Genomic DNA, 12212 nt, shown 5'->3' with positions numbered 1-12212 from the left:
TTCCTTCCTTCCTTCCTTCCTTCCTTCCTTCCTTCCTTCCTTCCTTCTCTCTCTCTCTCTCTCTTTCAGACTGAGTCTCGCTCTGTCTCCCAGGCTGGAGTGCAGTGGCGCGATCTCTGCTCACTGCAAGCTCTGCCTCCCGGGTTCACGCCATTCTGCTGCTTCAGCCTCCCGAGTAGCTGGGACTACAGGCGCCCGCCATCACACCCGGCTAATTTTTTGTATTTTTAGTAGAGACAGGGTTCCACCATGTTAGCCAGGAGGGTCTCAATCTCCTGACCTCATGATCCACCTGCCTCGGCCTCCCAAAGTGCTGGGATTACAGGCATGAGCCACCGGGCCCTGCCCGCTTTTTTACTTTCTTATTGATATCATAGGTGGCACAAAATGTTTAAATTTTGAAGTCTGTTTTATTTGTTTTCTCTTTTATTGCTTGTACTTTTGGTGTCAAATCTAAGAAACCATGGCCCAACCCAAAGCCATAAAGACTCATACCTGTGTTTTCCTCTAAGAGTTTTAGAGTTTTAGCTCTTGTAGTTAGGTCTATGCTACATTTTCAGTTAATTTTTGTGTATGGTGTGAGGTTAGAAGTCCAATTTCATTCTTTTGCCTGTGGATACATCTAGCACCATTTACCTAGCACCATTTGTTTTAAAAAAATATTTCTCCATTGAATCATCTTAGCACTTTTGTTGATAATTAAATGACCATAAATGTAGGCAGGGAGGGATTTTATATTGACAAGACACAAATGAGGTAACCAGATTTCAAAAGTGGTTTTTACTGCCTGCCCTGGTGGGCAGCCAAGAAGGGTACTGGGAGAAACAAAATCAAAAAGTTATTGCAAGGTGTTCTTCTAAGTACTTTACATGTTTTTTTCTCATGTAATCCTTCTAACAACACAATAAGAGAGGTACCACCATTGGCTCCATTTCCAGATGAAGAACCTGAGGCACAGAAAAATTAAGTAGTTTGCTCAAGTTGTCAAGTTTAAAAGTGGTAGCCCCAGACAAGCACAGTGGCTCGTGCCTATAATCCCAGATCTTTGGGACGCTGAGTCAGGTGGATAGATAGAGTCCAGGAGTTCAAAACCAGCCCAGGAAACATGGTGAAATCCTGTCTTTACAAAAAGTATAGAAAAATTAGCCAAACATGCTACTCTGGAGGCTGAGGTGGGAAGGTTGCTTGAGCCCAGGAAGCTGAGGCTGCAGTGAGTTGTGATCGCGCTTGGCAACAGAGTGAGACCTTGTCTCAAAAAAAAAAGTGGTAGATCCAGCATTTGAACTCAAGCAGTTCAATAATTTAGCACCCATACTTTTATCCACCACATTCTAGTACGTTCCATCCTCCCCCTCCTCTTTCTGTCTAATCTATCCTCTCTTCATTTAATTGCTATTTCTTATCTCTTTCTTTACCTCTGAAGCTGACCAAGAGGCACCAGAGAGTTCTACTCACATATTTCAATCTGCAGTTGTGTTTAGAGATGATCTGGCTGAGGGAGGTGAGGCTTTGGAATCATACAGACCTGGAAGGAAATCCGTGCTTGGATCTTTTCTAGCTGTATGACCTGTTGGGGAGTTAATTGCTGAATCATCGGAAGTTCTCCTGGATTCTGCCATTCAGAAGTGGGCACTTGCTTCTCTGTGGCACAGGGAACCTGGTCCTCATCTCTGCTTCATCTCTGGCCCCACAGTGTCAAACTATGAACTCCTGAAGGAAAGGGCCTTCTCTTTCTCTGTATTTGTGTTTCCAGTATCTGGCCAAATGCCTCACTGAATTGAATTGAAATTGACTAACCCAATAGCCAAAGCTGGGATGGGCTGACTTAGCAGCTTTGAATAACAGGATGTTGAGTGGCTGCAGTATCCCTGCAGGACCTTTTTGAGTCCGTGGGTCCAGCTTTTTGGATTCATTAGTAGCCAGAGTGACATGCTTTATCAGAACCCAACTTCTCTTCTAGGGGTTAGTTCCTATAAAAGGAGAGGTTGAGCCCCCAGGAGGCATGCCACCCTCTTAAACCCTGTAGTCAACTACAGGGTTAAACATCCTATATCTGAACACAGAATATTGGTATTGACACTCAGCAATGATGCCTGAATGGATATAGGGAAGTTGGAAGCTCCAGGCCCTAACCTAGTCCTACTTAACCACTTCAAAATTTATTCTTTCTTCTGTATTCTCAATTTTGTACTTGTTTTGTTCTGCAGGGCTTGATTACAGAAAATGTTTTTATCTGCAGTGTTTAGAATCTGAGCTGTTTAGAGTCATGATGATATAGGAGTTAGGAAAAAATTACTTAGGCAGATAGTGAGGGTAAGATGTCCTTGGTAAGGTTTTCCTTTTAATAAAAAGTAGCCCCAAATCATTTTCTTTTCTAACAAAGAGCAGCCTGTAAAATCAAGCTGCTGATAGAGACGAGCAAGCTGGAAGCTTGCATGGATGAATGCTGGCAGTTGTGCCAATAGGAAAATGCTACCTGTGCCTAGGCGTGATCAAAATGGTGGCTCTGTCTTCCCTTCTCTTTGCCAGCCACCTGTACACTAAGGAGCAGACAAGACGGCACTGGCCAAGTAGAAAACCCATTTGTACAATAAGATTAGGGTGGGGCGACCAGCCTCTTCTGCACCATGTAAATGTCACTCCTGATCAAACCAATCTGTGGGCCCTATGTAAATCAGGTATCTCCTGAAGCCTGCCTATAAAATCTGCTGTGGTCCACCACAGGCCTGGTTTTCCTTTTAGGATTCCACTGTCTTGCAAGAGAGAGAGAGATGCTCTCCTCTCTCCTGTCTATTAAACTTTCCGCTCCTTAACCCACCCACACGTGTCTATGTCATTAATCTCAGTGCGAGACGATGAATCCCAGATATGTACCCCAGACAACGATGCCACTTCAGTGATATTTCTGGAATGGAGACATTTGTATTCGCAAAGAATGATAGGAAAAAAAGACTTGATCCAGTCTCAACAAATCCTATTTGTAGTGTCTGCCCAACTCTCTCATCTGTATAGGGTTTTAGGAGAAGGTATGTACAATGTATATTCCCAACATTGCAATTCAATGCTTTAATGTTGTTATTGCTGAAATAAGTAAATGATGAAGAACCATCGTATTTTATATCCTTTATTAGGATATCATGTGGTCTTATTGACCGCTTTGACACTGCTGCAGTGTTTTAATATCAACCCCCTTATTTCATGAACAAAACACAAAAACTTGACTTTAGTGAATCAGTGATTGGTCTTTTGAAGCCAGGTAGATTATTCTACTACCATCACCTACAGGTATTAGAAATCCTTCTTCAATTATTACAATGACATGATTCCAAATTAAAAATAGATTTAAAATCATCTTAGATCGACTCCAATGTTTAGATGTTTCAGTATTAATAAGACACTTGTCATAAGTGTTTACATGTTTGCCTCCCCCTAGGACTACAGATTTGAAAAATAGGAGTAACATGAGTTTATCTTATTTTCACTTTCCCATTTGCTCATACCCTATTACTTAGCAGGAGTCATTTTGATTAGCTATTAAATGCCCACATGAGCTGCATCCTCATTACCACTCATATGAGCATTTAAAAGCTTTACGTACATTATTTTATTGAATTCTTATAAAAATACCCTTTAAGCTAAGTATATTCCCTCTGTGACCTTGGACAAGTTTTTTTTTTAGCCCCTTTACACCTTTGTTTCCTCATCTGTAAAGTGGGGCTGATGATAGACTTCATGCGGTTGGTGTGAGGATTTAATGAGATAATGCACACAAAGTGCTCAGAACACCAGTGGATACACAGCATTCACCGAGTGTTAGCCACTCTCATTATAGCACAGATGCTTCTTCCCCCTAAATGTCTTTGCCCCACCTCCAGCTTTCTGTTTAGCCTGTATCTCTATATTTTGCCTATAACCTGTAGAACAGGGTTAAACATTTTTATTTATTCTGGTACTTGACTTCTTCTTTTCCCAACTAATGGTTCAGCCATATCTTAATGTTGGCCTCTGTTTGTTTGTGTATTTGTTTTTACACCTCTTTCTTATATTGGCTTTCCATCTGCCCATTCCAGAATGCCCACACCTTCATACTTCTCTTTTTCCCACTGGTGAAGACTTGTCTGAGCCATCTCCACAAGGCTGCTATTAGCAAACCTCTGCCTTGCCTCCCTGGGGTCCATTCTCAGTTATTTACAGAAATGAAGAGCCTTACATATCCCACAGTATTCATTTGCATTCTGTATCTGAATTTGTGTCTTCATATGGATTTGCCAAATGCTGAAATAATTTACATTGAGACCCTAACAGCTGGTCTCCCCATCCTGTCCCCTCCCCTGCTCAGCTCTCCTTGCCACCCTATTCGCACCCTTGAAAGGACAACGTCGCCTCTCAGATGGGACGAGTGTGCGCAGGGTGAGGGTGTGTACTTGCACTGTATGTGTCGTGGGAGCTATGACAAATCAAAAAAGAGACCAGGGATTCACAGCCAGGGCGGGGGGTGCCCTGGGGCACAGTTGCTTTGAGGCCACTGCTGGCCTGGTGTTGCCAGATTTCAGTTTTCGGAAGAAACTAGAAAACTGGATTTTGTCAAGAATCTAGAATATGGTAGAAAGGAATCCAACATATATTAAACCCCTCTGTGTGTGAGGCACTGTATTTAGTGCTGTACATATGTTCTTTTATTAAATTCTCAAAATAACAGAGATGAAATGAAAAACAGACACAAAGAAGTTGTCTAGCTTGCCCCAAATCATACACCTAGAAGGGCCAAAGCAGGAATTTGGGCCTAGATGCTGCCTCTATTTTGATTTAAATGTCCATCTTTTCCATCTCCTGCTGGGCTGCAAACTTTATAAAGGTGGAATGAAGATCATTTCACAATATGTGTGTAAGCCATAAGTTTTCTCCTCTAGAAGCAAGTTATTTCTTAGAGAAGCTGCAGGCTGGTCTCTGTCCTTATTTAAAATGCAAGGACCTCTGGGAGCAATAACACATTAGGCTTTATCAGTTATTACAGCAGTTTTGATGAGTTTATGTATTCATTTTCAAATAGGAGCAGTTCCATAGGGAAAATGACACACAAGCTCTAAGAGCTGAGAGAGGGGAGATTGAGGAGGTAAACCCAGAGTTGGATGCTGGGCCATCTGAAAAGGTGGGTCTCTGGACACCTGGTGGCAGTGGGGGTGGGGCAGCTGTGGGGAGGGAGGAAGTGAGAAGCAAGAGCTGTCAAAGGGAAGTCAGGGGTCAGTTCCTCCACAGGTTGTGCGGAGTACCTTACAGACTAGCGATTTCCATTGTACATCCTGGCCCATGTCACCCTCTGCATCTGAGAAGAGGAAAGTGGAGGAGCAGAGAGAAAAGAAGGTGGAGGAAAGAAAGTAAGGTGGAGACAGTGTTACAGTAGGTATGATAGCTAGTCAGGCATGAGCAGGGCAGGAGAGGGCTCCCCTGCCCCAGCAATGTCAGGAGACTGTCAGGTGATTGTCAGGTGGTTGTTAATTGTCTCTCTAAAATAATAATTGGTCACAGCCAGCACCAGAGAAAGGCAGTCTCCCAATAGATAGAAAAAACCTGAAACTAGTGATGAGCAGTTTCCCAATAAGATCTCAGGAGTTGGGCAAGTGGGCTCAAGCATGCGCATTAAGAGGCAAAATGGCAGCGTTTAATTGGTATTTGACCTTCTAGAAACATTCAGCTGGTAAAGCAAGAGTGCCTCAAGGGAGTGTGCATACAACTCCGGTAAGCACACTGCACATACTCACCTCCCAAATGCTAGCAGGCCACTGCACAAGCAGACAGCCCACACAAAGGAAGAATCGGGGAGAAGGGACACAAGACCCCATAAGTGTGCCAGTGTATAAAACCCCAAGTCAAAGGTTAAACAGCGCACTGGATCTCTCAAGTCATCCACTTGGCCCTCTTCTAAGTGTACTTGACTTCTTTTCATTCCTGCTCTGAAACTTGCCTTGGTCTCTCCTTCTGCCTTATGCCCAGGAGGCAAGAATTGAAGTTGCTGCAGACCCATATGGATTTGCTGTCGGTAACAACAGGACAGAGAAGCAAAGGAGAACAAAGAGAGGGGAAGAACATCTTAGGGAGGAAAGAAGAGATTCACAGGAAACCACAGGGAAGAAGGAGGGACTAATATGAGGGGCACAGACTCAGTATTGATATTTTACCATACACCTCTAGTAAACTGACGTGCTTACAATAAGCCATTTTGGAGAAAACCAAGTCCCTTTGGTATAATAGTGGAGAGTGAGAGTGGACAGTCAATAGCAGGTTGTAAAGAAGGAGGACAGCCAGCGGGCAGGCTGTCCTGGTCGCTTGCCCTGCCCCCTCTCCGTGTGCTGGGAAGCCTTTGGGACAGATTTACTTTACCTCATCCTCAAGGAGGCCTTTGGGTTTGGGTGGGACTCGAGGTTTCTGCAGAGCAGTCAGGGCCGGCATGGTGGAGGTGAGCCTTGCTTTCTCTGAAGGCCAGCTGGGCTTACTGGGAAGTGTCTTGCTGAAGGCTGGGGAATGCCTCTGGCTTGATCGATTGTCTTGAAAGGAACAAACAAAAAACGTAACATAAAAGAGGCTTCAGATCATTTCCTGGGTGGAAGCCATTGAGATCTAGAAAGTATAAAACCACAGGTGTCTATGTAGCCACAAATGATCCACGGGCATTCCTTGAAAGAGTAAAGTGAAATGTTAGGCCAAAAATTTCAACTGCCTATTGACTTAAACGACAAAATCTGGAAGAATGTCCTCATTAAAAATATCCTTCCAGGGCAGTGATGGTCACCCAGAGGTTCAGGAGTGCCAACAACCCAACACTTGGCCACACAGACAGCATGGAAGCAGCACTGGTGGGTGCAGGGTTGGGGTGAGGTGTTCCTGGCTTTTAAAAATGCCAAGGTCTAGGTTCCACCCCAGCCTGGCAATGTCTGAACTCCTCAGGAGGAGTCTGGCATTACGGGTTGGAAAAGTTCCCCAAGGTATGCTAAAGCGTATCCAGGTGGTGATTACTCATGTGGGTCAACCTCTATGCTCCTTCCCTCAGTGATTTCGCTCCATTCACAGGGAATCTTTGGTCCAGGACTGTCCTTCTCAGCAGGTATCAGAAAAGGAGTCAGGCTCTAAGGCCAACTGGATCTGAGTTCTGCCCCTTGCTCAGCCACTCACTAGCTGTGCTCTTTGGGGCTGGTTATTCAACCTCTCTGGGACTCACATTCTTCACTGTTATTTTTAATTTTTTATTTTTTTGAGACAAAGTCTCGCTCTGTTGCCCAGGCTGGAGTGCAGTGGCGTGATCTCTGGTCACTGCAACTTCCACCTCCCAGGTTCAAGCAATTCTCCTGCCTCAGCCTCCCGAGTAGCTGGGATTACAGGCATGCGCCACCATGCTTGGCTAATTTTTGTATTTTTAGTAGAGATGGGGCTTTACCATGTTGGCCAGTCTGGTTTTGAACTCCTGACCTCAAGTGATTCACCCACCTCAGCCTCCTGAAGTGTTAGGATTATAGGCATGAGCCACCATGCCCGGCCAACATTCTTCATTTTTAAAATGAAGCTCATAATATCGACCTTAGAGATCTTGCGGGGATTAGGAAGATGGCAGTGAAGGCAGTAGGTGCAGTATGTCTGCCTAATAAGTAGAATTAATATCACCTGTGCCATGTGAGCAAGCCCTTAGGCGGCCTCAAGTCTACCCCAGCGATTCAATGAGCTGAGCAAAGATTCAGACTGATGTGTTTTAGGAAAATCTTAGCATAGGAATAACGTGGCGTATTCTTCATACTGCGAACAGCACAGGTGCTAGCACTGGCCTCTGGATTGCATCACTGGCTTGCTGCTTCCTCCTGTGACAGCCCCAGCTCACCTGGTGCAGCTGTCCTTGCCTGTTAGGCCCCTGCCTCTGTGCTCACCTCCTGGTGCCTGCCCCTGCCCTCGGCCCTCACTCCTTGTTGAAGGTATGTGGTTAACTTCACCTCTGCTGCCTCCTCAGAAGCCTCTTTCTGGTGGTGTGGCTGTACTCAGGCACGAGGGCATCCTTCCTTCTGTGCCTTAACTCTTGTCAGTTTTATTTGCAGCTCCTGGAGTTTACTCAGATTTCTGAGTCAAAAAATATTTAATGTAATATTTAAGCCCATCAGAAATAGCAAAACACAGGAGACAGGCTTTGAAGAGTGTGATTTTTTTTTTGTTGTTTTTTGAGACAGTTTCACTCTTGTTGCCCAGGCTGGAGTGCAGTGGCGCCATCTTGGCTCACCGCAACCTCCGCCTCCTGGGTTCAAGCGATTCTACTGCCTCAGCCTCCCTAGTAACTGGGATTACTGGCATGCACCACCATGCCCGGCTAATTTCTTTGTATTTTTAATAGAGATGGGGTTTCACCATGTTGGCCAGGCTGGTCTTGAACTCCTGATGTCAGGTGATCCACCCACTTTGGCTTCCCAAAATGCTGGGATTACAGGTGTGAGCCACCGTACTCAGCCAAGAGTGTGTTCTTGAATGAGCCACTTAACCACCCTGAATTGCAGTAGCCCTTTCCTCCCCAGGGTTGTTGTGATGATTGAAAAAGGTCATTCACCAAGTATGGTGAGTGGTGCATAGAGCAGAGTTGTGAAGAGCTGGGCTTTGGAAGCTGAGAGCCCTGTCTTGTATCCCAGCTCCATCACTTAGAGAATCTTGGCCCAGTCAGTTCACTCCTCTGACCTCTTTCACAGGATTATCAAGGGGGTTAGGTAGACCCCCGGGGGAAAGCACTAAACTGTAAATTAGAAGATCTCTAGGAGTATGTGCCTCTTGCGTGCAGCTAAATGCTCAGTGCTTAGCATAGTTCTGGTGCATGGCAGGTGCTCAACAGATCAACTGTGGCAACCCAGTAAGCCCAGCTGGCCTTCACTTTACTTTCATTCAGTGAAGCAAGGAGCAGTGCCTGGTACACTGTAAGGAAGGGGTTAATGGCAGTGAGCTGTTCAATGTAGAGCCAGTCCACACAAATGCTGGCATCGCCATGACCATCATGGACAGACTTGCTCTCTGAACCTTTGGGGAACTTAGTCACCTGCCAAGACTGGAACAAAGATGGGCATTAAAATACATACTTGGGGCCAGGTGCAGTGGCTCACGCCTGTAATTCCAGCACTTTGGGAGGCTGAGGCAGTTGGATCACTTGAGGTCAGGAGTTCGAGACCAGCCTGGCCAACATGAAGAAATCCTGTCTCTACTAAAAATACAAAAGTTAGTCGGGTGTGGTGGTGGGTGCCTGTGGTCCCAGCTACTCCGGAGGCTGAGGCAGGAGGTTGAACCCAGAAGGCAGAGGTTGCAGAGACGAGTTCGTGCCACTGCACTCCAACCTAGGTGACAGAGTGAGACTCTGTCTCAAAAAAAAAAAAAAAAAAAAAAACTCGGCCAGACCCAAGCTGTGTCCGTTTAACCCATGAGGCTCATTCCAGGTTTGGGGCTCCTGAGCACCTGTACCCGCTGGTAAAACCCCACAGTCTGGACTAGACATGGGAGGAAGGCGAGGCAGACACTGGGATCCTCGAAGGTCATTGTTCTGTACAGACTTCTTAAGAGAAATCCCAGAACCTTTAGCACACGAAGTCCTAAAAGTGGGGACTAATCTCAGGGTTGCTTTCCCTGGGAGTGTTGGGCAGGGGTGGAACCATCAGGGTATGCTGGGTTTGTTTATTGATTTATTTATTTATGCCTGCTTTCAGTGTTCCAGATCTAGGAAAGATGTCTCTTCCCCTGGAATGGGAAAACCCTACAGCTTGGGATCCTTTACCTGGGAGCCCAGATCCCCTGCTTGGAGGTGGTGGGAGTGGGAGGCAGGCAGAGGCCCTCAGGCAGCAGCCAGGTTTGTCCCCACCTTGCAATCTTGGCCATCCCACCTCCCCATGGACCTGGAAGGCAGAGTGCCCAGGTCTGCGGGGGACCTCACCTACATACTCTCCCCTGGCGAAGGGCAGGGCTGGATGAACCGGCCTGGTCTCCTGCTCTACCGGAGGCGGCTCGTAGCTGTCATCAGCATTCTCCTCGGCGGGCATCACGTACATCTCTGAGTCGGAGTGCTCGTCTGGATTTTCATAGTCGCTGTCCTGCAAGCGCAGATGCAGACACTGTGCTCAGCGTCCCTGTCTGTGCTGCCTGGCCATCAGGACCATTCCTGCCTTGGGAGGCCAGAGCAGTGACAGGAGACCAGGCTCGGAGAGACTGACTTCACAAGGATAGGCAGCCGGTAAGAGGCAAAGCTGGGGTTTGAAGCCGGCCTTTCTGCCTCCAAAGTTTATCCTCTCCACCACTGCACTGTCCTGGGGGGACACAGGAACTACTTAACGCTAATGGGAGCTGACACTCTGTAGATCCACAAAGAATAACAATAGGAGATAATAAAATATATTTTTAAAAGATAGAAAAAGGACCCAATAAAATAGAATAACCAACGGGTTTTATCTATTATGAATGCTGATCACTGAAGAGAAAGTAGGTTTAATACGAAGAGGGTGAGGAGACACACAGGGCCAGCTAGATATCTTTCAGATGAGATTTTTCAAAAATTCCAAGCAGAGTTGGTAAGCTGCAGGGTCAAGGCTTCAAATGGACTCAGAGTTCACTCTCTTTATTTTTGTTTTTTTCTTTTTTTGAGATGGAGTCTCGCTCTGTTGCCCAGGCTGGAGTGCAGTGGCGCAATCTCAGCTGACTGCAACCTCTGCCTCCTGGGTTCCAGTGATTCTCCTACCTCAGTCTCCCAAGTAGCTGGGATTACAAGCATGCACCACCATGCCTGGCCTTTTTTTTTTTTTTTTTTTTTTTGAAATCGAGTCGTGCTTTGTCGCCCAGGCTAGAGTGCAGTGGCACAATCTCAGTTCACTGCAACCTCCACTTCCTGGGTTCAAGCTTTTCTCCTGTCTCACTCTCGAGTAGCTGGGATTACAAATTGCACCACCAAGCCTGGCTAATTTTTGTATTTTTAGTAAAGATGGGTTTCACCATGTGGGCCAGGCTGGTCTCAAACTCCTGACCTCAGGTGATCCGCCCACCTCGGCCTCCCAAAGTGCTGACATTACAGGCATGAACCACTGCGCCCAGCCTGTTTTTTTCAAATCCACATTTTATTTAAGTCCACTTTGAAAATACATTGTCATGGTCTAAAGTCCAAATGGCTCAGAAGGATATAAGGTGCAATCTCCTTCTCATCACAGAGGCAAAAAGAGTTACTAGGCTTCTTGTGCATGTTTTTCAGAGGTGTTTTATGTATATATCATTTGTACATACATTAATGTGGAGGAAATATTTGACTCAGGACATAAGAGGTCCTCTGGCCTCTAAGTCCACCGCCCCCACACTCTGCCTATCACATTGCATGATCTGTATATGACTTTCCACTTGCTTTTTGGCCTGTAGCCTTTCATGAGCAATTTTATATAGCAGGATTTTTTTTTCCTGTTGATCTTTTAAAAAAAGAATTGTAGGGGTACATAGTAAGTGTATATATATATGGGGTATATGAGATATTTTGAAACAGGCATACAATGTGTAGTAATCACATCTGGGTAAATGGGATATCCATCTCTCAAGCATTCATCTTTTTCTGTGTTGTAAACATTCCAGTTATATTCTTTTAGTTATTTTTAAATGTACAGTAAGTTATTGTTGACTGTAGTCACCGTGTTGTCAAACACTAGGTCTTATTCATCCTAACTATATTTTTGCACCTGTTAACTGTCCCCATTTCCCTCCCCAACCTGCTGCCCCTTCAACCACCCTTCTCAGCCTCTGGTAAATGTCATTCTACTGTCTATGAGTTCAAGTGTTTTAATTTTTAGCTTCTACAAATGAATGAGAACTTATAACAGGAATTTTTTTTAATCAAGAAAGCCTGGAGGCTTTATTAACAAGCCCGGATTTCATTCTGCGTGCATGGGGGATCCACCTACTGACATCAAAAGAGCTGTGAGTGAATGCTTACTCAGTACTTAGTATGGCTGGTATCTTCATTTTGGTCTTTTGATTTTGGGGAAAGTCATTGCCTCCTCTCCAGGCTGGTTTTATTTTGTGCTTTCTAAGTCCCCATCGTGTGCTCTTTTTCATCCAGCCAGCTTGCTCAGTTTTCTTCTCTTACCTCTGGATGTGGGGATGTGGACCAACCAATTTCTTTGCTTTACATGTGGCTGTGTGTGTGTGTGTGTGTGTGTGTGTGTGTGTGTGTGTGTGTGTGT

At 45.4% G+C, this 12212-nt stretch overlaps 1 protein-coding gene across 2 annotated transcripts in view; it reads right to left on the bottom strand.

The window, feature by feature from the left end:
- Positions 1–12212, bottom strand: part of BLNK (B cell linker) — a 78090-nt gene that overhangs the window by 25330 nt on the left and 40548 nt on the right. For both annotated transcript variants that reach the window (XM_023206268.3, XM_023206267.3), the window contains exons 5-6: positions 9935–10091; positions 6379–6542 (exon numbers count right to left, since the gene is read on the bottom strand). In XM_023206268.3, coding sequence (XP_023062036.1) covers positions 6379–6542; positions 9935–10091 — 321 coding nt within the window. The remainder of the gene's footprint in view (positions 1–6378; positions 6543–9934; positions 10092–12212) is intronic.

The sequence above is a fragment of the Piliocolobus tephrosceles genome, chromosome 9, assembly GCF_002776525.5.
Source record: "Piliocolobus tephrosceles isolate RC106 chromosome 9, ASM277652v3, whole genome shotgun sequence".
Classification (NCBI taxonomy): domain Eukaryota; kingdom Metazoa; phylum Chordata; class Mammalia; order Primates; family Cercopithecidae; genus Piliocolobus; species Piliocolobus tephrosceles.
This window is presented reverse-complemented; position numbering and strand designations above follow the sequence as displayed.